Genomic DNA, 26,109 nt, shown 5'->3' with positions numbered 1-26,109 from the left:
CTCGATTAACAATTTGAATAAAAACAAAAAGCCTCCAACGAGCTATAATCGTTTTTGACTACCAATTGTATAAATCTGACCACAGTAACCAATCTTGTTGAGGTTATTTTTGTGTATTCTACATGTGTTTTTTACCTAGAACTCGTTTTTCATGTAATTCTATTGGGATATTTTTTCGCTAAAAAAATATTATTTTTTCATGCACAATTTTTGGCAAAGGTTGGTCGACAATTGAGAAGGGAATTCGGGTGAAATTGCTTTATATTTGCGCTTACACATGGCTTGGAATAAATATGCAATTGTTGATTGAAATTTCCATATCGCAATTTGGTGTAATCCTTTCAATTAACACTTTTTATGATTTAAAAATCTCGTGACTTAATTACCATTTTGGCATTCTAAGAACTTGATTTAATTTTATTTTTTTTGAGGATGTAAATCCTAAAGTAACGAGACCAAAAATAAATATATTTTAAAGGGAAATAATCTGCAATGTAACGAATTTTTTTAATGCTTTATTTAAATATTCAATTAATTATTCGATTAAGGCAATGCTAGCATATAATATTAACTGCAATTTAGCTGAATCTTTAAAAATTACTTTACGACTCGAAGATTACCTAATTGAAACCATTATTTCATATGAATTGACATTTTACAATACATTTTTTTTAATAATTCCGCAACTTATGCTATATGTTATAAGCAATGTTTAAATTAAAAAATGATTTTTAAAATATAACGAAATGTCTATTAGTAATATCCAACCTTTTCTTATCGATCAGTCATTGCTCACCTTTTGTAAGTAAGCTCGACGACACACCATCTTCCCCAGTGTAAAATAATGTCCACCACTGCTACCGAAATAAGTTTTTTGCGCCACCTAACTAACCAAGTCACCACTGAGAATTAACCACTCCACAACCCCGAAAAGCAGCGAATGCCGCACTGCACTTGAGAAACCAGCTTAAAAACTCCCCGAACCCTTTGATAACAATCCCCTCCCCCACCCACACAAAATGATATCCCAACAATGGTAACCCATCTTATGTGTGATCTGGACTCTTGCAGGATTCGCCGCGCGGGGAGGCGGATGGGCAGTCGTTCGTGTTCCCGGCCATTGTGGAGACGAGTGTCAGCAGTCCGGTGGCCATCGAGGTGGCCAGTGGCAGTGGCAGCATCGGCAGCACCAACCTCAGTCTGAATGCCAGGCGGAGCACGAACCACCTCAGTTTGTCCACGGATCGGCGGAGTTCCCTGTACTGTGATACCCTGCACGCCGGCGACTCTGGCATCGACTCGGTGCAGGCCTCGCCCTCGCCGAACGCCTTCATTGCGCCGCCGGGGGTGCACAACTTGCCGCTGGGCCAGACGGGCGGCGGATCCTGCCACGTGTCGCCGACGAGCACGCCTACCCAGGGATCGCCGAATTTGTCGCTGGGCAGGAGGGGCATGCGGAACAGCATATGCGTGGTGCCCAGTGGCAATGGGCGGCGGAAGTCGAGTGCCCTGCTGCATCCGGATCATGCCCGACTCTTTGCCCTGCGTATGAAACATGCGGCTGCCCTGGAGCGGGCACAGACCTCGCCGGACCAGACCTCCATCGAGGATGCCAACGAGTTCCACGACAACGGACTGGCCACCAATCTGCGTCTGTGCTCGGCCTCCTCATCGACGACGTCGTCGCTGACATCCGTGGCCGCGGTCAGCCTGGGCGGTGCCGGTGGATTGGGTAGTGGCCACTCGGGGGCAGGTGGGGCCACCACCACCGGCGGCTCGTCCTCCGGCTCCGCCTACGCTGTGGGCGTGGCGGGCGTCCAGCAACGCGTCTCCGATCCCTGGCTGCAGCCGCAATCCGATCGGGAGCGGGATAGGGATAGGGATAGAGACCGGGATAGAGATAGGGATAGGGACTCCAGGCACGACGGACGGCGCAGGTCCTCCACCATGACGGCTCGCTACTCCCTGTTCGATGCCCTGGACCTGGAGTACGTGCTCTTGAGGGCCGCTGCCCGGGGTTCCGTGGGTCCGTACAGCCTCAGCGAGTCGATACACAAGCTCACCTTCACCCAGTCGTTGGCATTTCCGGCTCTGGCCAGGGGCCTGGCCACCAAGCGGAGGCGATCGGCGACGCACACGAGCTCCCGGCCACTGAATCCCCATGAGTCGGGGCTGAACACCTGCGCCAAGGTGGTCACCGCCGTCGTCCTGGTGGCCCTGTCCTTTATGGTGTTCCTCATCGTCTACAAGTTCGTGCGGACGTGAGGTCTGCTCCTGGCCCCGTCGCCAGAGCTCCCAGTCACATATCAGGCCAACTACGGAGCGGAGGAGGGGTCGTCCTTGTCGTCCTCCATCATCTCATCGGCGGGCCGCAGTCTGGGCAAGCACATGTCGGGGTTCAGGAGCAAATTGGGCCAGCGTCAGGCCGGCGACTTCGAGTGATCCTTAAAGAAAGCGTTGAAACAGGCATTGAGAAAACTGGTCGGCAACAACTGCACTACCTTAAATGGTCTTGATATAATTTTTTTCATTCAAACAAAACACTTTATAAGAAAATTGGCATTTTTAAGCCCATTGTCCATCGTTTAATTTACCAAAAATAAAATGTTTCAAGAAATTGTTAATAAAATTATTCAAGAAATTAATTAGCTGGGAATGTGAATTATATTTAAAGTAAAATATAAACCTAGATTTGTTTTTCTAATTTGAGTTACAAAATAATACACTATTGATTCCAAAATGTTACTTATTATCCAAAACTATATCCATTATTTTCTTTTCTTTTTATCGGTAGTCAAATATAGATATTTTTAGATAGCCCATAAATTAACAGTAAGATAGAAGTTTTTCATAAAATTATTTTTAAAAACAGCAAGACTTCAAATTTCCGAAGTTACAAAAGTGTTAATCACTTGAAAACATACCCATCAAAATAATAAAAGTATTGCAAACAGTTGCTGACCAGTGAAATTTTGTGATAAACTATCAATGAAAAAAATTTTCCACAAAAGAAAAAAAACAAAGACACAGACACACAAGTGAGTGTAACAAAAATGTAAGTTAATGGAATAACAAATTAAAGGCTTAAACATTTAGGAAAAACAGCTTCAAGAGGCTTGCCAGAGTTTCATCAAATTTATAAAATACTTATGAATAATAATATTTTTTTATAAATATTAAAAATCGCTGCTCGCATTTCCTAGGCTCCTATTTGGCAAAGATTTAAGGACAAAAACCCAGAATCCAGTTTCATTGTTTGCGGTTGAAGTGCCTAACTAATTTTAAAATGATTACAAATTGTATTAATAACCTGCTTACTTATGTTTTTATCATAAAAACAAATTTAGAAATTGGCAGCAGCCTTGAAAATAAAACTATTTATGCGCTGCAGTAGTCCAGATAAATTATCCTGTAGTTAAACATTTTTGAAGGGCATATACTATATATTGGTGTTGGGAATATGGAAAATATGTGATGATGGACACTACATTTTGCAACTTCAATTAAATTTAAAAATACACTTTATTTTAAGAGAAATTTTTATTTTTATCACATGAATTAATGAAATTATGTCATAGTATTTTGCAATTATATTTTTTTTTGTTCCTTTAGTTTTACAATTAAGAGTTTATTTCTTGTCTAAAATTATCGGTGCATGGGAGCTTCTATGTCAATTAAATATATCCAACCAATTTGATATCTTATTATCGTTATTAACCAAAGCTTAATCCCATCTGATTATTGATTAACAATCCTCTCAAGCCCCAGAACACCATTTTAGCGTTGAATAATTGGCATTAGTTTTAGTGATCAGAAATATTGGCAGACGATTATAGAACCGACAAACAAGGCAAATTTGTACTGATTTGTTAGACGACTAGATGTCGGCGGAATGATAAGATATATACGGAAATCCAGGCATATTAAATTAACATATTTATGGTAGATATATATAGTTATACAAGCAAATAGATATATATATATATGTATACATGCATTATATATGTGTATATGGGTGTTTATAAATGTATACCTAAGCGGCTTAAATGTGACAAAGCACTTGCTGAAATACCAATACAAACTCTCTACTCTTAACTTGCTGCCTTACTTTCCTCTAGTGAAAATAGTTGAGAACAACAAGAAAACAACAAGATCGATGAACAAAGACCCGACTTACAAATACAAATTCTTCATAAATTGCTGCCTTACGAACTAAAAACCTTTTGAAAGTAACCTCTTTATCTCTCAGAGCTTTTTTCCTATTTCCTCTATGAGCTTGGCCTACCAATAAACCTAAAAATATGCAAAAGAAAACAAAAAAACAGAAACATTTTATATAGAGTAAAAAAATATATACCAAATGTAATGTTAAATAATTGATATTAATATTAAAGCCGGCTAAAGTAAAAACATTTGGTTGCATAAATATAAGTTATTCCTTCCTCTCTTTTTGCATAAATAATTTCAACATTTGTCGATGGCGTTCATAAATATTTATGCATAGTTTTACGACCTTCTCTTTTTTTGTTACGATTGGTGTGCAACCAACTATGGTTAAATAAAAAAAATGCATATTAAATGTCACACAAACCGAAATGAGAAGAAAATGAAAATGAAAATGAAAAACCAACTGTAATCGTAACTGAAGTAAGTTGAAACGTGCAACAATAAAAAGGAAGAAATTTTCAAATGAACCATTCCATTTGTGTTTCTTTTTCCCTTTGCGATATTATTCACGGTAAGAGGGAAAATTAAATTGAAAACGTAAAATTTTCACTATCTCATTTATGGGTCGTTTTGCATTTGGCTTCCGGGAATCGGAAATAACTAATTGGGAGTGATGTGGCAAAGAAGAATCGAAGCTAATGAAAATGATGATGGTTCATGGAGTTTCGATTTTCAGCAGAAGAAGTTGGAAAATGCTTGGGAGCACATATGCTGGTAATGGAAACGAATTAAGGATGAAAACTGAAAGTTCAGGAACATAATTTGATTTAACAAAAGTTTTACAGAATTATAATTATTATGAAGTTATTTTAATAAATTATTTCTATCGATTAGTTATTAATTGCACGAAATAAATCAATAATTATTACTATTATTATTGATTATTTTCATTCATTAAAAGCTAATGAACAAATCCACACAATTAATTGCTAGTCATTTTAATTACACAATTATTTAAATTGATGAAACTGAAACTTTTAATTGCACACATTAAAATCATTTGATACCGACAGTTAAATGAAATCCGTGTCCACAAAATTGCAGAATAATAATAAAAACAAATGTATGTATGTAAAAATGTATGGTTATTTCGTGGTTTAGTAAATCATTGTTAAAGGCAATTGCTCAACAATTAGTTGCCATGATTATTTTAACAGTCAGTCGTTAGTTAAACAGATATTCTGTTAAATATTAACCAAGCTTTTCAGTTTATGGCCATTCATTAAATAATCATGTTTGTGGACCACTAATAATGGAATTGTCAGTAAGCTGGCATCCGTGCATATATTTACGTAATCGATTTAACGCAGATTGATGAGCCAGAAGAAGTTTACAAATTGCAGGAAATAAGTTGTTTTGGGAACTTTGGCCAGTTGAAAATGGCTCCAACCCAAACTCCAGTTTCCCATTTGGACAAGCAATCACAGTTGGTATGCGAAATTTTCGCTAAGTTCCTCGGGCTTTGTGATAAATCGTTCTGTCGTTGGTTGTCTTTCGGGCAACTTGCTAATCTAAATAATTAAGCAAACTCAATTTGATTTGCCAGGGCAAATATACACACCCCCATGTGGGGTATGTAACACCCACATTTCTGTGTGTGCTGCCAACTAATTTATCCATAAAGGGCAAAGCAAACTTGGCTGCCAGACGAAATGGAATGAAAACACTGAGTGTAACCAAGCCAAAGGGACATTTGGCACAGATTGCCAGAACTAGGCCAGAACATTTGACGAAAGCCCGGCTGGATTAAAGGCGCTGGGGCCGGAAGAATCCATTGCCATATATACACATGTATACACATATATACCCACATATACCAGTACGAATATATGATCTGTTCTGGGGGTCTGGTGCATAATTAAGCACGCAAACCGCAGAGAAACAAAAATAAAAGTCCCATAAATGGAATCAGTGGCTGTGGACGCAACCATAACAGGGGTAAACACAATTGTGAGGACCTTCGATTCCTGCTGGCCTGGATGTTCATACATATGTATAGCATATTGCGTATACGCAGTGTGCGACCAGTGGGGAGCGAATGCGTAACAATTGCCCAAATAATTGAAATGCCCAAATAATTGAAATGAAATTTTAAACGACTCAGTGCATTCGAAACATTTCTATAGCATGACTTTCAATTTCAAGCCTTCACTTTTGGCTGCATTAAAAACAGTTCAACAGCTTTTGCTGGGCTCACAGAGATAAAATCATTTTACAATTTTACAAATTATTTATAAGGTGTAAGTCAGGTTTATAATAATATTGATTATTATTAAAATATAATATACAACTTCATATTACAATTAATTCATTGGTATTTAAACAAATTCAAGGTCACGCTGATTATTCTTCCAAGGTTGTAGATATTAGTAAAACTGCAACTAATCAGATACTCATTTAAAGTTAATTAATGCATTCATATATTATATATGGATATATTGCGATTTCTGGTAGGTACTTTAACAAGTATTAAATACATATATTAAATATTATGAAAACTGTTTTTTATCGGTGTATTGCTGCTGCCGTCTGTGTTGTATTTGTACCTTTGATACACCTGGGCCGTATATTTTAAGCCCTCAAGGTTGCCAGAACATCGGATGCTCATGCGGATGTGGATGATTTGAAAAGTGGTAGGCAACAGTTAGCAGGTGGGTGGTGGATGGTGGATGGTTGATGGTTGATGGTGGGGTCTTATTTGGCGGGTGGGGCAGGAAGAGGGTTAAGCACACACGAGCCGCCGCCTTGAGAGCCACCGCAAATGCACCTGTTTTATTTTATTTTTTTTTTCATCCTTTGTGCTTAAACTTGTTGCAAATGCGAGCCTCTGTCGAGGCCTTGACTCTGACTGTGGGTGTCCTTGTGTGGGGTTTAGGTGACCTCGGCCAGAAATTGAAAATTTTGTCGGCCTGCTAAGCGCAGCAAAAGATCCATATTTTCGGACGTTTTTTTTTTTGTTTTTTTGCAAGGAGATGGCCGAAACTAGTTTTGGGTCGGAAGTTGAAAGCTGAAGGCTCGACGAACAACTAGGAATAAATGCATGCAATCAAAAGAAGGAAATCATATGTGCATAAATTGCTTGTATTCGGGTATAAATTATGATTTCTTAAAATCTTCAAACAGTTCACAAGATTCTGGGCTGCATTTCATTTTAATTTTAAAATGATCCTTTCTCAAAAATTATTTGTTAAACAATGGTTTTGGGGTTTTTAGTTTTCACAAATATATATACAATGTTCATGAAATTTAAATTTGTTGACCGTTATACCCTTGTTAATAAATTAAGTCAAGAAAAGATAATTTAAAAATGTGAACATTATTTAAAAAGATTCTGATACATTTACAATAAAACTTTCTTTCTTCTTTCTTTCCAAAATTGGGAAATAAAAATCAACAAAAAAAATATATTTTGCAGTTAATTAATCTTTGTATTCCAATAATATAATAACATTTATTCAAGTCTCTAGTCCATAAACGAATAAGGTGCCTAATAAATTTTATGAAAAATGCTTAAAATGTATTCAGCCCTAAATTATTGAAGAAAACAAGCCTAAGCGAGTTTCCTTAGCCTTCGCAAAAAGGTCAAACTAAATTTGATTTAAATTTTAAATTACGCACACGATGAAAGTAATTTGCCTACAAATTTTGCAAATGATGATCCGCCAAATTGGATGAGGAAGGCATTTCGGTGGATGGGAGAGCCAGCCGCTCGCATCGGAGGAAATGGTGTTTTATATAACCAGATAAGACCTTCTGTACCAAAGCCTTGCGCAGACCTTTTGCATTTCAATTAAAAATGATTAAAGATACACAAGAAAAGGTTAAAAGGCGCGCATGCAGCACAATAACTTTCAGGGGGAACGAAAAACAACCAACTGGAAAAGTAATAGAAACAGAGTTGGGAAACTGTCACACACACTCGAACAAACAGATAAACAGTTAAGATTTTCCCTGGCTATATACGTATATATATAAATTCTTTTTCTCCCTGGTGGCATATTTTATGCCAACGTAGGCCGAACGGTTAAAGGGAAATGTGGGGGTCCTGCAACCATGGAAATTAGTTTTGCTGACTGCAAAGGGAAAGTAAACAAATGCGGATACAGTTTTTTTTATGATCCGACCCGGAAACTAGAAACTTCAGTGCAGCAATAGGCGAAAGGACCAGGAAGGAATCCAAAGAAAAGCGCGTGCAGTAAGTTTTCCATTCCCTCAACACAATTGGAAAAGGCATCAAAGAGTTGAGGGATGGAGGAAAGGGGCTGAGGGTTGAGGGAAAAGAAAAGCGACACAGTGTCTGGATGTCGACGCATGTTGCTGGATCCTTACATCCTTTTGCTCCGTTTTTGTTGGCTTTTAACAATTCTTTTATGATTTCCTTAATAAAACATACAGTGTAAGAAAGGCAAAACAATAATAGACCAATAATACTTGTTCAATCTGAATTACCTTCATTACTTTTTCTTATTTTTTTTTAATTTTGCGATGCGTTCAAGAACTTTATATTATTAAAATATCCAAAATACTTTTCTTTGAACCAGAAAATATATTTTTTTAAATTTTTTTAATTTATCTTTCTTAAATTTTAATTTATATTATGCAATCTGCTATTTATTCAAGAATTTTATATTTTTTCAATATGTCCACAGAAAATCTGTGCAGCAGCAGCTGAAATATAATATAAAACAGCCCTAGCTAATTTATCATTCTTAAATTCAGAAAATCTGAGCAGCAGCTCTCGAAATACTAACATTTTTTCCAATGTTCTTTTCTTAAAATTAAAAAATTTCTTAAGTATATAAATTATTACTTTAACGATGTTGCAATCTAAAAATATTTGTTTGGTTTTATCTGTTACAGTTTATGTATTTTAAAATGAAAAAATTGATATATTTCTATTATATATTTTCCTGTGTACTAAAAAAAACACAAACAGCAGCCGAAATGTCTGCAATTTCCATTCGACAACATATGTATCTTCCTCTGTCAGTTTTCCAATTTCCCTCTCTTTGCGCCCTTTGTCAATGTGTTTTGCGCTCAGCGCTTACTTTTAATGAATTTTAAATTTAATTCATGCACTTAAACTGGCAGCTTAATAAGCACTTTGCCGGTCATAACTATTTGCAAATTCAATGCCGGAGCGAGCAAAAAAAAAAAGAGATTTTGTCGAGACCAAGTTCGTCCTGCGACTGACAGCTAATTGAGCTCAGCCTGCTCCTTACGGGCTATTTTACGGCCCCAAAGAACTTGCACAAAGGCCGCACGCACACACCTGAGCCTGAAACTGAAGCTTAACCTGAAATCGGGCCTGAGTCCCAGGTCCCGACTGTCCGCCCACTGTCTCGTTGGACAATTATGAAATGCGTTTTTTATAGTCCTATTATTGCCTGGGTCTTGGGATGTTTCGCAGGACGACGGCATACAATCGGGCTTTGTTATATGGCCAAGATCGCTTTGTCTCGGCCTGCCGTTGATTAAAATAATACGTGCAAACGACTTGCATAAGAATGTCCTTTTTTCCTTTTTTTTATTTAATTTTCCGCTGGTTGAAGAGATTGAAATTAAAATTATTTAAAAGAAGGAAATTCGGGATGAAGCCGGTTATTAAAAAGGCTCAAAATGGTTAACAAAGGGTAATTAATTTTAAGAAGCTTTATTATATAATTTTGACCAAATTCTTTTTTAATTTATTCACCAACAGTTAAAACATAGAAGGGTAAGTTAAACCGCCTAGATACTGGGAATTATATCAATACAAGTTAAACTTAAAGCATTATGCTACAAGAACATGTTTTATTAAAAGCCATAATTATATGAAAAATATTTTAGCCAAAACAAAGAGACTAATTTGTGTGTAAATAAGACAATCTAAGAAGTTATTTTGAATCAAATACTTTCCAAATTCAACAAATCTAAAAAAAAAGCTTTATTTTAACAATTTACGATAGTTACGATTTGTATTTATTTTGTCGGTGTGACCAGTTTTAAAATAAGCAGTGCGCCGTTCTCACTTATCATAGAAAGCAGTGCCCAGGCGGTAAATGTACTCAGTAAGCAGTGTGCAGAAACATCGATATGTCCAATATTTTTGACATCGATGATTCTCTATTTTTTTCTCCTCACTAGTCTTAACATTTAAACTCAACCAAAATTAAGACAAATACGGTGATAAACATGCAGCACGAGCCCGAAGAGCAGACTTTCCAACTCCAGGCGCTGGAGATCCGCGAACCGGATGCCAGTTTCGATCCCAAGAAGCCGCCAGAATCCGGAGAGGAGTACTTGATGCACATGATGTACGAGAGGAAACGCTGTCCAGCGGTGGTGACCAAAAGATCCCCCAAAATCAAGGATAATGCGGGAAACAAGGCCTTCGAAATGTTGGATAATGTAAGTATAGAAAATCGCCTAAAGACCAGATGGTTAATATATGTTATTTATATATTTCATAGCCCGCTCTGCCGCCTTTTAAGTGCCTGCTGACCACGCCCGAATGGCGGAATGAACAGGTGAAATCCTTTCAAGCCGCTCGCTCCCAGGTTTTGATCCTTCGCCAGGAGTTGGTCAGCCACAACTACGACCAGAGTGGGGAACCCCCGCTAACTTCGGATCAGGAGAAGTGGCAGGAGTTCTGCCGCAATCAACAGCCACTCTTGAGCACACTTGCTCCATTTGAGCCAAAGCGACTTGGAGCACCTGCTGGAAATGCTGAGCAAATGGCTGCAGGTCAACGATCAAGACATCGACCTCCTCCAGGATGTCTGGCTGGCCCGCTGGCTATATGCCACCTTGGTTTGCCTGCATCTGCCGCTGGAACCTCATGTCTTCAGCACCCTTCGATATATCGCCCGATCCTGCATCTATCTGAGGAATCAATTAAAGGCGGAGGAAGTGCAGCGAGCAGCGCCCTACAATCTACTACTAACCCTCATTGTTCAGGTCTTTGCCCAGAGTGATTTCAAGGAGTATATTTAAGGTATTGATTTCTTGATTTAGTAAGCCCTAATATAAGCACAAATTGACTGTTCAGATTGGTAATCTTAAGAGCCAAGAACCTACTCTGGTAAATAAGCTTAAGCCATGTTTTACCCAACGATGTTAAGTACTATTTTTGTAAACGTCATTTAAAAACTTAACTATTGATTTAAATAACATATATGTGCTGAAACATTTTGAGATTCTTAAGTTTGCAAAGATTAGTTAAAATATATATTTTAATATACGTTATACATTATAGTACACTATTTAAAAATATTACGTAAAATAATTTTCATTTCCATTTGAAAAATACCATAATCTCCAAAAATGATTTCTGTCAAGTTTAAAAAATTCCGTTAAGCTTTACTTATATGGCGACAAAAATTCGTATTCAAATGAAAAGTTTAAATTCTTTATAAATTCAATTAAAACAGATAGGTTAGCCTCTATTCCTTTATTATATTCTAGTTTGTTTAATAAGCAGGAAACATACGTCTGTAGGCTTGACAAATGTCACAACTGCTGTGATGTTCGTCTGATGGACTGCTGCAGCTGGAGAAGTGGCTGCACTGCGTCAGCGAGGAACTCTGGCTGAGACTACTCAATTGCGTGGTGCTCGAGCAAGTGGACAGACGTCGTTCCTGCTGTTTCTGCTGCTCCGGCGAGTCTCCTCTCCATCCGGTGTAACTCGCAGTTGGACAACAATTGGATTTCCTGCCATGGCACACAGATTGCTGCTTCCGAGGCTGGTCCAAATGGTCCAGGCAACGGCTCTCCACATGGCGATTTGGCGGAGGAACGGGTTGCTCTCTGAAACTAGAGCAACTGCAGCCCTTTCTTCGATCCTGTGTGGTCAATTGCGCGGAGAGTTCCACTTTGGGCGCCAGGATCCCGGGAAACGCTGGCGTGGCCTTCATCAACAGCTGGACATTGGAGCTGTGGGCGCAGCTCAATCGCGGAATCGTGGGCTGCATCACATCCGAGAGATTTCCCACAAAGTAGGCCAGCCTGCGACCATTCTGCCAGACGGTTATCTCCAACTGTTCAGCTCTCAGCAGCTCGTGCATGTCCTCCAAGCAGCCCACACTCTTGAAGTATCCCTCCATCGTGAATTGATCGTGACACAGCATCGGAAATCTCGGCTCCATCGCACCGGTTCGAAAGTAGTAGCCCAAGGTCTTGATGGTGGCCTCCAAAAATCCGTGCGAACAGAGCCAAACGCCTGGACAGGTGAGCTGCAAGTGGAAATAGCCTTAGAGCTTAGCCTATATCCCATCGATTCCACCACCAACCGCATGAAGTTGCAAATCCAACTTCACATAAAACCTTTTGTGTGACATTTTTTGGCTGTCTTCCAGTGAAAGTCTACTTGACTGCCGAAAAGGGGCCAACTTAACTGGCGGGATTTGAGGATTGGGGGTGAAAGCGCGTGGTTCTTTGTTTTGGAGCCACTCGTTGCCGGGGCAGCCGTTAAAAGTGAATTTCAAAGTCGATTACATGTCGATATTAATAGCCAAATGTTTTTGTTTTATTATATACTTTTAATAGTAAAGTCACTTATGGCTTAAGGATACTTTTTAAATATTTTTGAAACAGTCAACTCACTTTTCCTAGCCAAACAAATTTAAAAGGATATTTTGGCTTTATGAACAAGCACAAATAAAATTTTTTTTTAATTTTTATAAAATACAAAATTTTTAAAAAATACAAAAGCATTTAATTTAAAGCAAATATCAGTTTTGTGTACGGCTTAAATTTTAATTAAAATTGTTTAGTTTAGATAGAGAACAAATTCAAAAAAAGATTTAAAATTTGTACTTATTTTTGTTAAATTTGTATCCAATAACCAGATTGCTAAAAAATCATGTTGCTTAAAATTTTTCAGCTCGGGTAGAAAAAAAATTTTCAATCAGATCTAACAATTTTTTATGATTGTCGAAAACATAAGTCGATTTGATTTTTACTGCAAATGCAAGCCCGTGCGAATCCCCTATTTTCATTTCACAACGAAAATATGACAAAGCAACAGATGTTTTTATGCAGTCGATAGTCTTTTAACTCCTCACTAGTCTTAATAATAAAACAAATACTAATCAAGCTAGGACGATGTCAACAATTACTGAAATACCGGTACATTTGCCAAAGCTATTGGCATTGTTCAAAACAGTAGTGCCGAAGTTGACTAACAACAAGCACAAAGGGCAGTATGGACGAATAGGCGTAATCGGTGGGTCTTTGGAATATACTGGTGCACCGTACTTCGCAGCCATCACATCGATAAGAGTTGGGGCTGATTTGGGGCATGTGTTCTGTCATTCAAATGCATCCGCGATTATCAAGTCTTATAGTCCTGATCTTATCGTACATCCAGTACTGGATTCCATAGACGCAGTAGAGAAAATCACACCGTGGTTGGAACGACTTCATGTAGTTGTAAGTACTTGTGATACTTTTAAACCTTAGAATCGACAAAGATTTGAAATTTTTTTTTTGAATACTCGTTTTTGAAAACCAAACCTTTACAAATGACAAATGGTTGCGTATTTTTTTAGTACCTTAATAATAAAAAATTTAATATCTTTAAAGGTCATTGGTCCTGGATTGGGTCGGGAGCCGAGTATCTTGAAAACTGCTTCTAACATTCTGAAACTCTGTTTGAATGTTCAAAAACCAGTTGTTATAGACGCCGATGGATTGTTTCTTCTTAACGATAACTTAGAGCTGATCTGTGGACAGCGAAATGTTCTATTGACGCCAAATGTAATGGAATTCCGTAGACTATTTGGAGAAGATAATGATGCTGCTCGTCAAAAGATGTCTCTTCTTGGAGATGGAGTTGTGGTTCTTGAAAAGGGAGCTAATGACAAGGTTCATATTCCCCAAAGGAACGAAGTCCACATAATGCCAATTGATGGTTCCGGTCGTAGATGCGGAGGTCAGGGCGATTTGCTCAGCGGATCTTTGGCAACTTTTTATTATTGGTCCTTGCAGTCAAATGAACCAAATCCTGCGCTCATTGCCGCATGTGCTTCAAGCTATTTTGTGAAAAGACTAAACTCAGCTGCATTTCAAAAGTTTGGTCGTAGCTTGCTAGCAAGTGATATGGTAAATGAAATAGCCTCTACATTTCAAGCTGATTTTGAAAATAGCGACTGTTAATAAGTCTGAACAAGTGTCCGAAATAGACTATAAACTAACAAAAATATTTTGTATTTTTGTAAACTTTTTTACGGACCTTTAAATACAACATAATCATATATCAGCCGAAGCCAGGATTTAAAAGCAGGCTTACATTTTGAACATTACATTTTTGGCCATTCAAATTTTCTCCAATCGAGATAACTTAAAAATATGAAATTATTTATTTGATGCCCCAAAAATAAGAAATATATATATGCATTATTTCCAAATAACCTAATATACAGCTAAAGCTGTTTTAAACAATTTAATTTAAATTCGTTACCGCCACTTAAAAGCATGTGCTTTCACACCTGTTATTCTATTAATTTAAAAAAGCTGTTAGTACCTTTGTTACAAGTTTTTTATAACCGGTTAAAGTGCTTGTTTTTTGTTGTTTCGTTAAAAAAAATAATTTGGTTATGGTCTCGATTTGGATTACTGCTTAAAAAAAACAGTTGATAATCCGATACTGATAAGAATTTATTGTTCTTATCCAGTTTAATTTTAATTAAATTAAACATTTTTAAGTACTTTTCACTGGAATGGCTAACAAAATTGTACTTTATAATCTCTATGTTACATGGTTTGTGTTAAAAACTATAAAATAAATAAAAGAACAAATTTAATCTTGAGCTTTATTTAATTTAATTCTTTAGTAATACTTTAAAGTAATATTTTGTCAAACAAAAAACAATAAACCTAAATTTGCCTTTTTTTTTGCAAACCAATAAATTGGCGAGTAAAATGCTAAACCGTCAGAGCTGCTAACTTTTGGATGTTTCGCAACACTGTCTTCTTATCGCGAGCGGCATTTCCACGTCAGTTTTATTATTGTTTTTCGAAATAATAAACAGAAATGCGCATCAAAGGAGCTACAATAATTGTGGGACTCATGGTGGTCCTTCACCTAGCCAAAGGGGATTCCCCCGAAGAGGAACAGGGAGTTCGCTATGCAAATCGCTGTGAGGCCTGCAAAATTCTGTCCGCCGAACTGGAAGCGCGACTTGGAGAGACCGGAAAATCGCACGACGTGATAGAGATTGGCTATTCCGTGGATGATGTGAAGCCCAAGAAACGCACCGAGTACCGCCGGAGTGAACTGCGACTGCTCGAGTCCCTGGAGAATATTTGCGAACGAGTCCTGGAGTACAATCTGCACAAGGAGCGATCGGACAGCACCAGATTCGCCAAGGGAATGTCGCAGACCTTCCAAACTCTTCACGGTCTGGTGGACAAGGGTGTCAAGGTCGATCTGGGTATACCCTACGAGCTGTGGGACAAGCCACCGGTGGAGGTCACCCAGATGAAGACACAGTGCGAGAATTTACTGGAGGAGTACGAGGAAACCATCAGCGATTGGTACTTCAAGCACCAGGACGAGAAGTCCCTGAGGAAACACCTCTGCGAGGACCATGTCCTCAAGAAACAGGAAGAAAGGGAATGTCTCAAGGAGCAACTTGCTCTGCCCGAAGCGAAAAAAGCCAAGAAACACGAAAAATCCAAGGGGGATAAGGAGGAGCTGTGAAGCCATCAAATCAATTAGTATCTTCAAGAATAATTTGAAAATTAAATTAATTTAGTATTCTTGTTCCACAAAAACATATTAGAAAACTAAAGTAATTCAATTGACTAATCCCTAACTTTGTTCGAAATGGAAAACAAGATATATTTGTGTTATTTATAGAATCAAAGCAAAAAGTGTATAATTAGTTTAGGTAAACTTACTCTGTATCTCAATTTTATCTGTAAAACTTCCACATCGACTGAACCACAAAATGTTACTGAAAGTTTCGCCTGGGGACTTTGGCTTATTGATTTCGGCCACGAATTGGGGTCAACAATTAAAAGTTGACTGCCCTCAATGAGGTGGACAACCCCCATCGACACAAATACCAGGTGCTTACAACCACCTAAGCATTTTTATAAATGAGATTTCAAGCATTTCCCAGAAACAACTGGCATTTCATCAAAGAGTTTTCCTTGTATACCTGTTAAAACTTAGTATTTACTTTAAAGTATAATAAATATTTGCATTATCATATATTTTACTGGTTTTCTTTTTTAAAGCATTGTTTCAATGCTTTAAATAAAATTGATTTGTTTAACAAGCAAATTAATTAAAACGTTGAATATTAACACAAAAATGTTTTGCCGAAATATCTTAAATAAAAGACTTGTCTAATTGTCTGTAATAAATACGTTGCGTATATTTAAAAGTAAAAAATATTGTTATAATCGTAATTGGATTTTCGATCTTTAAGTTACTACTGGGATCTCCTAATTGCGGGGTTTTCGCACCCAAGAGAGTTTTGTAAAATCGTGAACCAATTCGAGATGGCGGGTGCGAAAACCCTTAGATATTAATTTGCTTAGAGCTTCATCACGTCCCATGGATCGTCCATGTAGTGCAGAATGGCTTTCTCATGCAGTCTGTCGCCAAAAACGTCGCGTAGCAGCCGTAGAACGCGTTCCTCGATAAATGCCACCTGATCCTGGGGGCAATAGTCGTCCTGAGCGGAATGGGCCATCGTAATGGCCACCGGTGGAACTGGTAGTCGCTCTATGAATCTCTTGAAGTTCGCAAAGTACGTCTCCAACTCTTCGGCGGTGCTGATGTGGTGGGGCAAGCCATTATTGTCGGTGGTGCTGCCCGAATCGAAGATCAAATGCCAGTCGATCTCGTCATCTGGATACTTTTCCTGCAGCTGCTCAGCAAGTCTGACAATCCTGGCATAAACCTCCGGGGTAACCACAGTCTCATCTGGTTTCTCCAAACCCTCAAGATTGCGCTCCTCCTCCAAATGCCAGAAAATCGTCTTCAGTGCCTCCAACTGCGTCTGTCGCCTGTCCGCCGTGGCCAAATAATCGGCTATGGTGGCAGTGCCCGACTTTTTCACCTTCTCCACGCTTTCGAAATGGAAGATCTCCTTCAGCTGATTGTAGCAATCAGCATCCTTGTAGATCTCCAAAAAGGGATTGGAGGTGCTGAAGAAATCCAGGTCTATGTCCAGTACAAATCCCTTGGCATCCTCCTCCGTTAGGAAATCATTGGGATTGAGACTTTCGTTGTCTGCATCGTGAACCTGCAGCTCCACACTCTTCACCTCCTGGAGATCTTCGGTGGTGCAGTAGTTGCCATCGGCTATAAAGTAGTCCAGTGGACAGTCCACGCCAATTCGGTCCTCCTTTTGGCCAACTTTGAAGTCATGCCTGCCAGTGGGCAGCTGCTGGCACCACGAATTCTTGAGCCACACCACCCGGTTGAAATGACCTGAAAGCGAAAGTTAAAAGTAATGTTAAGTTGAGCTTTTTAATTAGGTAAACAAATTATAACATATATACGCCGTTTGGAATTTGATTTTAATAATACCAAACTCTAAGAGAAACCTAATAACAATTCTATTAAAGAAAGATAAGGATTTAATCCATAAAAATTTGACTGTTTGAATATTTAATTTTAAAATTCATAACAAATCACGCGAAAAGTTATCTCTGGGAAATACCCAAATTGTTATCTTGAATTATTAAAACCAGAGAGCTGGCGAATGCCAATTGAATAATTTTAAGTTTGTAACCAATTCTGTACCTGAACTATTCTAAACCGTAGACTTAAGTACATACTACCTATAGAGCTCTGCCGATTTTTTAAGGATTACTCACCTGCATATAGAGTGGGCATGATCCAGTTTTCGATGCTCAGTTCGTTGAGCATCGTGTCCTTTTCGTAGGCCGAACTGGCGGCTATATGTCGGGGTATAACCAGATCCGGATGGGAATCGAAGTGCACGAGGGTGTTGTTCGCCAGGGGCAGATGACGGGTGGCCAGGCAGCGATAGATAAACTCCAGGACATCGTTGTGATAGTCCACGATGAAAACGGGGATGCGCTGGAAGTTCCTAAGACTGTTTTGGGTGACATTTTGGGGAGTTTCCCGAGTGGGGATTAGTAAGGGAATTTCCTCATCCTCATCCTCATCCTCCTCCTGCTCCTCGTCATCATCATCCAGATCTTCGCTGTTCTCGCTCTCCTCCTCCTCCTCCTCCTCCTCCCGGTTTTTTTCCTTCAGATTCTTCTCCGGATTCTCCTTTTTTTCGTCTGCAGTCTTTTGTCTCTTTGTTGGCGGTGCCCCTTCCACCTCCGCCACCCCCTCGTCCACAGACGTCGGCACCCATTTCTTCGCACTTTCGGGACTTTCACTTTGCGATAGCTTTTTCAGGGCCGCCGCAGCACTTTCCTTATCCAGCGTATCCGATTCCATTTTCCCTCGGTTTACTTGGCTAGCAATCCTTGTTTTTAATCACGCCCTTTGGTTACTTCCGCAGAAGGCAGACTTTATATCTTTTGCATTTAATTTTTATTGGGGGTCTTTGACCACAAACAGCTGTTTGGCAGTGTTACCAGTTCACGCGAGGCAAAATAAGTTTAATTTAAGCATGGTTACCCTAGAATACGGGCTAACTAGTTACAAAATATCGATAGCTTCATATTGTTATCGTTAATAGCGCCCGCCAAATTTGAAATATTGTACGTAATCATGAACCGCTTTTATTATATTTAATAATACTTGATTCTCTTAAAGAGTATAATATATCTATAAAACTTATATCAAGTTAGTAATTGCTTTATTTTAAAGGTGGCTTATGTAAAGTGACGATATACAAGTAATTTTATAAAAATTACCTATTATTTATATTTAAAATTTGTACTTGTCATTAAAAAAAACTTCATATCAACATTTTTAAAAATGTAAAATTTTGTTGTATGGTTAAACAAATTTGTATTAGTTAAGTTGTGGTTTAAGAGCAAATGATTAGTTAATATAACATTTTCGTTTACTTAAATATATTCTCTAAAAAAAAAAAAAAAAGGGGTTGCTTTTCTTTAAACATAATGTTTCATAAATATGTTGCAAATTTGATGTTTTCCTACAACTGTAACTGTTATAAAAAAAATGCAAAACAACGATTTTAGTCTTAATTTCATAGTTCTTGAAGGCAATTTTACGGAGAGCAGTTCATTAATTAAACATCACTTTATAAGCTCAGCCCACACACAAGCTCTTTACAATCCGCAATCCGCAATCCACACATCTCACACTCCCCGCCCACCGACCACCCACATTTCAAGGTTACTTCGCATTTGGAGACTTTACGTCCAATCAATATTCCGTGTGTATCCGAAGCTCGGACGCTTGGCATAATGCGATTGCCATTGAGATGGACTGAGAAAAGGTGGCTCGCAAGCTTTTAGCCCGCAAAAAGCTGGCCCAGCGTTCCGCCCACGCTTCCCAGAAGCTTTTCATTCATAAGATTTATATATATTTACATATACATGTATAGGTATATTGTCTTTTTCGTTGGACTTTTTGCTTTTGCGGGGAATTGGACGCCCACATGGCTGATTGGAATGCGTAAAATGCTGGCACAGTGTGTATCTGTGAGTTGGCCGCCGTAACTTTGTATCTGTGCGTTTGTATCTTGTATCTTTGGCTGCCTCTGTGTTTCTTGCCTTTTTGCAGCTGGTGGAAATGAATGGCGGCTTGGCGGTCTGGAAAAGCGCCGACTGCGCTGCTCGGGCGTTGGCGTGCAATATTTCCGCCGTCGAGCGTTATCAAAAATATAATAGTATATATACATCTGCGGGTGTCCCTCGTGCAAAGTACATACAGCGAAGCTCTTCTTTTATTACCATTTTTTTTGGGCCAAGCTATTGCGTGGGCCGCGGCGCCCTCAATGGCAGACTTATAATACCCACCAATCGAAGTAATTCCCAGATACACATTGTCATGATTAAAACTGTACTATCTTAATCAATCGGATTGATTACATTACATTAATCTATTTATAAACTCTGTTTGAGGTTCAGATTTAAACGTTTTTAAAATTGTCAAAAATAATACACAAAAGACTACTGAAATCGTTTAAATTAAAATCTGACATTCACAATTAATAAAAATTGATTTATTTTTTAACAATATTGAATGGTTTATTTTTCATTTCTTTTTTCCGCGGAAATGTGAAATATATTTCACTTAAATTAATTAAAAACTCTACGTTTTTTTTGGATTATAGCTACAATTTAAGAAATAGGCATTTCTGAAATAGTTTCCTATAATTTTTTACCTCCAATAAAAATCTTATTGATTATCTTTAAAAACATAACATAACTTTGCAATCTTATTTATTAGGTAAATTGACAATAAAGACTAAACAACAATTAGTCACTCGAACTAAAGTTGCTTACAAAGCCATGATGATTTGAGACATTAGACATTATGGCAGCAGCATTTCTAAAGCAAAATAAATAAAAACAAAAAAATCGAAATCCAATTACTGAATCAATTTGGTTAATGTATTTCTTCCGGTTATTAATCAAGTGGGGGTGGGAGGCGGCAAAAGACCGAGGCCCCTTGGAAAGCTCTATATTTGCTTTACAAATTACTTGGGTCAACATAATTAAGGAGCTGCCAGCTCATTGCACACCCATAAGAATTCCGAAAAAATATCATCGGGATGGTTGTATAAAAAGTTTTTGTGGACGGGGATATCCCCATTCCCTATAATGAAACGGAAGTGCCAACTTTGAGAGCATCGCCCCTTTTACTCGACTTTTGATTGAATCAATTGGCTGCAATTTGGCTTTTCATTTTTGTTTTTGTATCAATTACAGTAGCTCCGCGCTTTCTCTAGCCGCCTTACCCAATTCTCGCAATTAATTTGCCTTCAGCTTGACCCTGGAGGTCGAACACTGCCTCGCATTAACCTTCGTTAGCCCCTCCGCCATTTCAATTGAAGAAGGATGGACGGGCGATGACAACGACGACGATGATGATGATGATGATGATGATGATGATGATGGCGAAAAAGAAGTGAAAGTGGCGGAAATTTCTGCGCCCGAATGCTCTAGTTTTAAAATACAATCTCGTAAAGTCAACACCCAAAAAAAGGCCAAAACGAGGGGTGCTTAAGAAAAAAGGGCAAGGACATAAGCGCGAATTTGTTATTAGGCAACACTAGTAATAGTTTTGTTATTTATTTGGAAGCCACAAAAATATGTAGGACTTTATTAAATTGTATTTATTAATTCCTAACAAAATTAATAATGCATCAAATAAATTGATCTTATTTTTAGATTTGCTATTTACTGAATTTTGAAATACTTTATAACACTCTTAAGATTAATCAAAGTTAAAATTTTGCTTCTGTTTTACAGAATTCCTAAATGATTTTTAAAGGAGTATATAAAAGATATATATATATTAGTGTATAAGAAAAAAAAAATTTTTTGTCGAGACTTACTAAAAATAAAAGTTATATACAAGTGATTATAAAAGTAATATTTATATAATGTAATCAGCTCTAAAACTGATGTATTCATTAAATACAGAAGGCAATTATGAGTTTCCTAGTATGAAGATTTCGCAATCACTTCACAGTAAAATAAAATGCAGAAAATTCATTGAGCAACCGCCGAATGACGTCAGAAGGATTTTGATTCTGGTGTAAATGCTGCTGCCTTTCCCTTTCGTCCTGTATTTTGTTTTATTTTATTTTCTTTTTTGCTGTTTAAGCCACCGTGAGCTGAGTGAAATGGCCAAAGTGAAATGAGTCAGAGGAGCCATACAGCAGCAAGCCCAAAGTGGGTACAACCAACGTCATTCGAATTTCAATTCGCTGAATAGTCAGTCATTTGGTCAGGTCGCAGTTTGTTTCATATCAATCGCAACTTTTGCTCGCGTGGGCGCCCAAAGCCAAATTATTGTTTCCCATCTGTTGCCCCTTTGCGTCTTCAATTCATTGTTTTTTTTTTGCGTCTGGAATAGTTCTGATTTTTTAGCCATTTAATGGCTCTTTTATCTGCTGAAACACATATCATTTAATGGGGGAATTTCACACTTTAGAATATAAAGCAAGAATTAAAAGAAGTTTTTTGTATTTAAGAACAAATACATGTTTTTTTAAACGTCTATAAAAAGGAGAAACTTTTCATATTTGATAATAACAGTTAACTTGTTAAATTAAAAAAAGGAATATTTATCAAGTGGGTAAATAAATATAATATACAAGTTTTGGGACATTAAAAAACAATAATTACAAAAGTTATTACGCATACGACAGGTGATCCAGATCAAACTAAGATCGAATGTAATTAATAATAATTCTATGTTATGGGTTAAAAGAAGCCAAACCAGATAATTTTATAAGCTGCAAAAATGTATGTGAAAATTTGATATATTCAAAGCAGGGATCTAATTTTAACACAATAATTGCGCATACGACTAGTGTTCTAGAACAAATAGATATAGAAAAAGAATGAAATAATAGTAATTTGAATACATTTTGTGGACTACATTTTTTTTTTTTATTTGAGTTATTAGTTTTTTGGCTTTTAATTTTTGAGCAACACTTGTCTGGAACAACGTCATTGGAGTGCTTCGAATTTTAAAGGCTGGAGAATATATATGTAGAGAATCGGTGAGATATATCAGCCTCTTTGGGCTAGTCAAACGTCAAAGGCACGTCCATTGTCGATTGTCGATGGTCGATGGTCGATGGTCGATTCTCGATTCTCGAGATTCGTGTGGCGCCCACCGACATCCGCTGCTCACATGGGCGAGTGATTCACAGAAATCTCTCGGAACGGAACTCTGGGGGCTGGACAACGATGTGGGCTGGTTTTATACCCAAATACGAGTGCCAATATGTGTGTGCGTGTACGACAAGTATGTCTGATCAGGCAGAACGGAAATATGAATGGCAGATAAGCGGACGCGCAAATTCTTAATCCCATTTGAGTTGTTTTAGGTCAGTAAAGCAGAATGCAAAAGTAGTGTGGGAGAATATTGCTACCAGTGGGTTAAAGAAGAATTATTTCAATGAAAACTAAGTATACTTTAAAATTATTAATTAAAATTTCAAATATTAGATATAACCCTCTACTATTTTGCCATTATGATTGCAAAAGTATAAGTTGTAGCTCGGAGTTTGCACGCAGCTAATAGATAAAATTTCCTTTGCCAGTAACATAATAATTTCAAGGGGCCTATGAAAAAACTCTGATATAAAAAGAATTGAAAAGAATTCTCCGCATTGCAAATCACGATGATCCCCATTTTTTCCATTTTCCCAGAACTTTCCTCATGGGTAGGAATCATCCAAAATCAGAAATGGCCATGACTGAGTGTATATACTATATCTAAACACATTCGCGAGCGTCATCATCTTTAAATTGATTAGACGATAGGTGGCCCGATAATCAAGGCAAAGTGCCGTCACCTGAGCTATTTGAAAATGCCAATCGTGAGGTGCAAGAAATTCAATTTCATTCTTAAGTTTTGATTTAAGTTTACTGCGATAATACAGATAATGCGTCAGGTGATTCATTGAGCTATAAAAATGGGTTGGGTATTCCCTTTTTGGCTGGAATTATACTTTAAATTTGTGCTATTGAAAAATAAAGCCTTAAGGACTGACCTTGGTGTCTACACTGGCAGAAATATATGTAATGTCAAGGCCAGCCCCCAAGACACGCGGAACGTGCAATTGAGCAGCCTTTTGAAGTGAGCTATCCAGGTGCTTACTTGAGATTCCTATAAACTCAAGAGGGGCACTGAACAAAATTACCAACATTTTGACCGCTAATATAAGCAAAAGGATTAACAAATCTTTTGAAATCTGAGTTTTCTAGAGTTTTATCCGTGTATTTTCGTGATTTGCTATTCGTTAAATTAAATGTTATTTCAAGAAATACCAGTAATATATAAAACTTTGTCAACAAATAATATATTTTTGAAATAAAAAAGAGCCCTGTTAATTTTATTAGATAAAAATGTTTGACAAAGTATTTATTATGAATTAACTAATTAACAATTTTTATCTGTGTACCTTTAAACTTAGAAACATTTAACATTTCAGTTTTCGTAATATTGAGATCAAGATGAGTGTGATCTATATTGTACGATTTTACACTACTGTAAGATTAAATTTAAGAAATTGGAATTCCTTACTTACTCGCTCTCTTAATTGGTTTAAGTATTTATTTTATAATTGTTTTGAAAATACATATAAAATTATTGGTTATTAAAAACTAAGATCTAAAAGCAGATTTTTCTGTTCATTTTTTTTTTTGATACTTAAGAGCCTCTTATAGGGTAACATCAATTTATAGATTTTGAAATTTGGTTTTCCTCTTTCTCCTTGCTGTTTGTAGATTTTTTTCCAGTGGACTTCTCTTTCTTCTTCTTCTTTGTCGTCCCGGCTGCAGACGAGCTGTTAGCCTCCCACGCGCCAGGGTCAAAAGCGAAGTAAAGTCCTGGGGAATTACGCCCCGTGCCCCGTGCCCCGCCCCCGGAATCTCAAGACCCCCAAGTCGCAAGTGCAAAAAGTGCGTGGGTGAAGCATAGATTTCGAATTGCCGTTTCTCTCTGTTACTGCCTATCTCCGTCCCTGTCTGGCTTTCTTTCTTTATTTCTCTGCGTGGGACTTTCATTCATGAAAATTTCGCTCAAAGTCGTCGCTTCGCATATAAAAGCACGTTGTGCTGGGCTTTACCTAACGGAATACATATGCATATGATATACATGTTTGTATATAAAGCTGTTGCAACGCAGGCGCAGCTCAAAATGTTGTTGTTTTGTGGAGAAATTTTTGCACGCGCCGCATATCCTTGAAATTGTCCTTCCTTGCGATTTCGGTATGTGTGTATATGTGCATATATTCTTTTTGGGTGTAAATATCAGGGTCATGGTTATAAAATTAAACATTTCGTGGAGTCTCCAAAATAACGACAGTTTTAGGGGAGAACTTGCGAAGGAGCTTTCGTTGAAGAGAAGACAAAAACTTCATTGATGATTCCGATTCTCCTGACTTCCATAATTTCTTATCTCCAAATTATTGGTCCATTAACTTTTGCATTCATTTAGAGAGCAATATAAAATTAACTGTGCTCTCTTGAAAAAGAGAGTAACCATAAATTAAATAAGTAGTGGAAGGAGAGCGGGTGGAGAGCGAGAGAGAGCTAGTTTGGCTTGCGAATTCAATGAATCAACACAAATACACGCGTTTTACTTCCCACACGCACACCGCTGCACAAAAATATCAATGAACTTTACTCAAAAACTTTGTGAGCGTGGAGAAATAGTCCAAGCGGCGAAAGGCAGGTGAGAAATTCGGTATGCGAATTTTCAGTTGCATATGATTTTTTTGGAGACTAAGTGCAACATCAGTCTTAACGATAATAATTTAAAATGTCTTAATAGCTTTAGGGTGTATACCAAAAACATTACTATTTAGCCATGTCGGTTTAAGTTTTCTATCAGTTTCAGGCTGTTCCTCTTAGTTACTTTTATGGGCAAGAAACATATTTTATTAAATTAAAACTTATTAAAAAATTACAAGAAATATTACCCATCCGCCATGTTGGTTACATGGGTTGAGTTATGTTGAGGCTTGGATCAAATTCAGACCGTTCTCCTAAGTTACTTTTATTGACAACTAAAATAAAAACAAGAACATGTAGTTAAATTAAAACCGAAAATAAAAAAACACTCATCTGCCATGTTGGTTATGTGTACTTTAATGTGAGCGTAGTCCAATCCGGCACGAAATTTTGAATATTTTTAGAAATGATAGCGAATAGGTCCAAGAAAGGGTATAACTAATTATATTTGTAAATTGAATTGCCATTCTGACCAATCGCCCAAAAGTAGGCAAGGACTTTCTTTAC

The 26,109-nt window shown here is 37.6% G+C and overlaps 6 protein-coding genes across 7 annotated transcripts in view; 4 read left to right on the top strand and 2 right to left on the bottom strand.

Annotated features, from left to right (window-relative positions):
• The window catches only part of LOC128257797 (protein lingerer), a 31,465-nt gene extending 26,767 nt beyond the window's left edge, over positions 1–4,698 (top strand). For both annotated transcript variants that reach the window (XM_052988997.1, XM_052988996.1), the window contains one exon: positions 1,072–4,698. In XM_052988997.1, coding sequence (XP_052844957.1) covers positions 1,072–2,265 — 1,194 coding nt within the window. In that variant the 3' untranslated portion in view covers positions 2,266–4,698. The remainder of the gene's footprint in view (positions 1–1,071) is intronic.
• Positions 4,699–10,311: 5,613 nt separating this feature from the next.
• Positions 10,312–11,827, top strand: LOC128257502 (protein Gemin2). Its single transcript, XM_052988540.1, is given in 4 exon segments — positions 10,312–10,617; positions 10,680–10,889; positions 10,891–11,203; positions 11,707–11,827. Coding segments are annotated over 3 exon segments (738 nt in total). The 5' UTR covers positions 10,312–10,401; the 3' UTR covers position 11,203; positions 11,707–11,827.
• LOC128257501 (uncharacterized) lies at positions 11,656–12,853 on the bottom strand. Its single transcript, XM_052988539.1, has 2 exons — positions 12,498–12,853; positions 11,656–12,440 (listed from the first exon to the last, which is right to left on the bottom strand). Exons 1-2 carry the CDS (start codon positions 12,543–12,545, stop codon positions 11,679–11,681), a joined length of 810 nt encoding a protein of 269 aa, XP_052844499.1. The 5' UTR covers positions 12,546–12,853; the 3' UTR covers positions 11,656–11,678.
• A 269-nt stretch (positions 12,854–13,122) lies between these two features.
• LOC128257500 (ATP-dependent (S)-NAD(P)H-hydrate dehydratase) lies at positions 13,123–14,934 on the top strand. Its single transcript, XM_052988537.1, has 2 exons — positions 13,123–13,638; positions 13,792–14,934. Exons 1-2 carry the CDS (start codon positions 13,312–13,314, stop codon positions 14,362–14,364), a joined length of 900 nt encoding a protein of 299 aa, XP_052844497.1. The 5' UTR covers positions 13,123–13,311; the 3' UTR covers positions 14,365–14,934.
• A 269-nt stretch (positions 14,935–15,203) lies between these two features.
• On the top strand, positions 15,204–16,425 carry LOC128257828 (protein canopy 4). Its single transcript, XM_052989037.1, has one exon. It carries the CDS (start codon positions 15,242–15,244, stop codon positions 15,908–15,910), a length of 669 nt encoding a protein of 222 aa, XP_052844997.1. The 5' UTR covers positions 15,204–15,241; the 3' UTR covers positions 15,911–16,425.
• Positions 16,426–16,567: 142 nt separating this feature from the next.
• Positions 16,568–18,785, bottom strand: LOC128257824 (UPF0489 protein C5orf22 homolog). Its single transcript, XM_052989034.1, has 2 exons — positions 18,046–18,785; positions 16,568–17,656 (listed from the first exon to the last, which is right to left on the bottom strand). Exons 1-2 carry the CDS (start codon positions 18,641–18,643, stop codon positions 16,755–16,757), a joined length of 1,500 nt encoding a protein of 499 aa, XP_052844994.1. The 5' UTR covers positions 18,644–18,785; the 3' UTR covers positions 16,568–16,754.
• Positions 18,786–26,109: the final 7,324 nt, after the last annotated feature.

Source organism: Drosophila gunungcola (genome assembly GCF_025200985.1).
Source record: "Drosophila gunungcola strain Sukarami chromosome 3L unlocalized genomic scaffold, Dgunungcola_SK_2 000002F, whole genome shotgun sequence".
NCBI lineage: Eukaryota > Metazoa > Arthropoda > Insecta > Diptera > Drosophilidae > Drosophila > Drosophila gunungcola.
The sequence above is the reverse complement of the archived record's forward strand: the minus strand, read 5'-3'. Positions and strand labels throughout refer to the sequence as shown.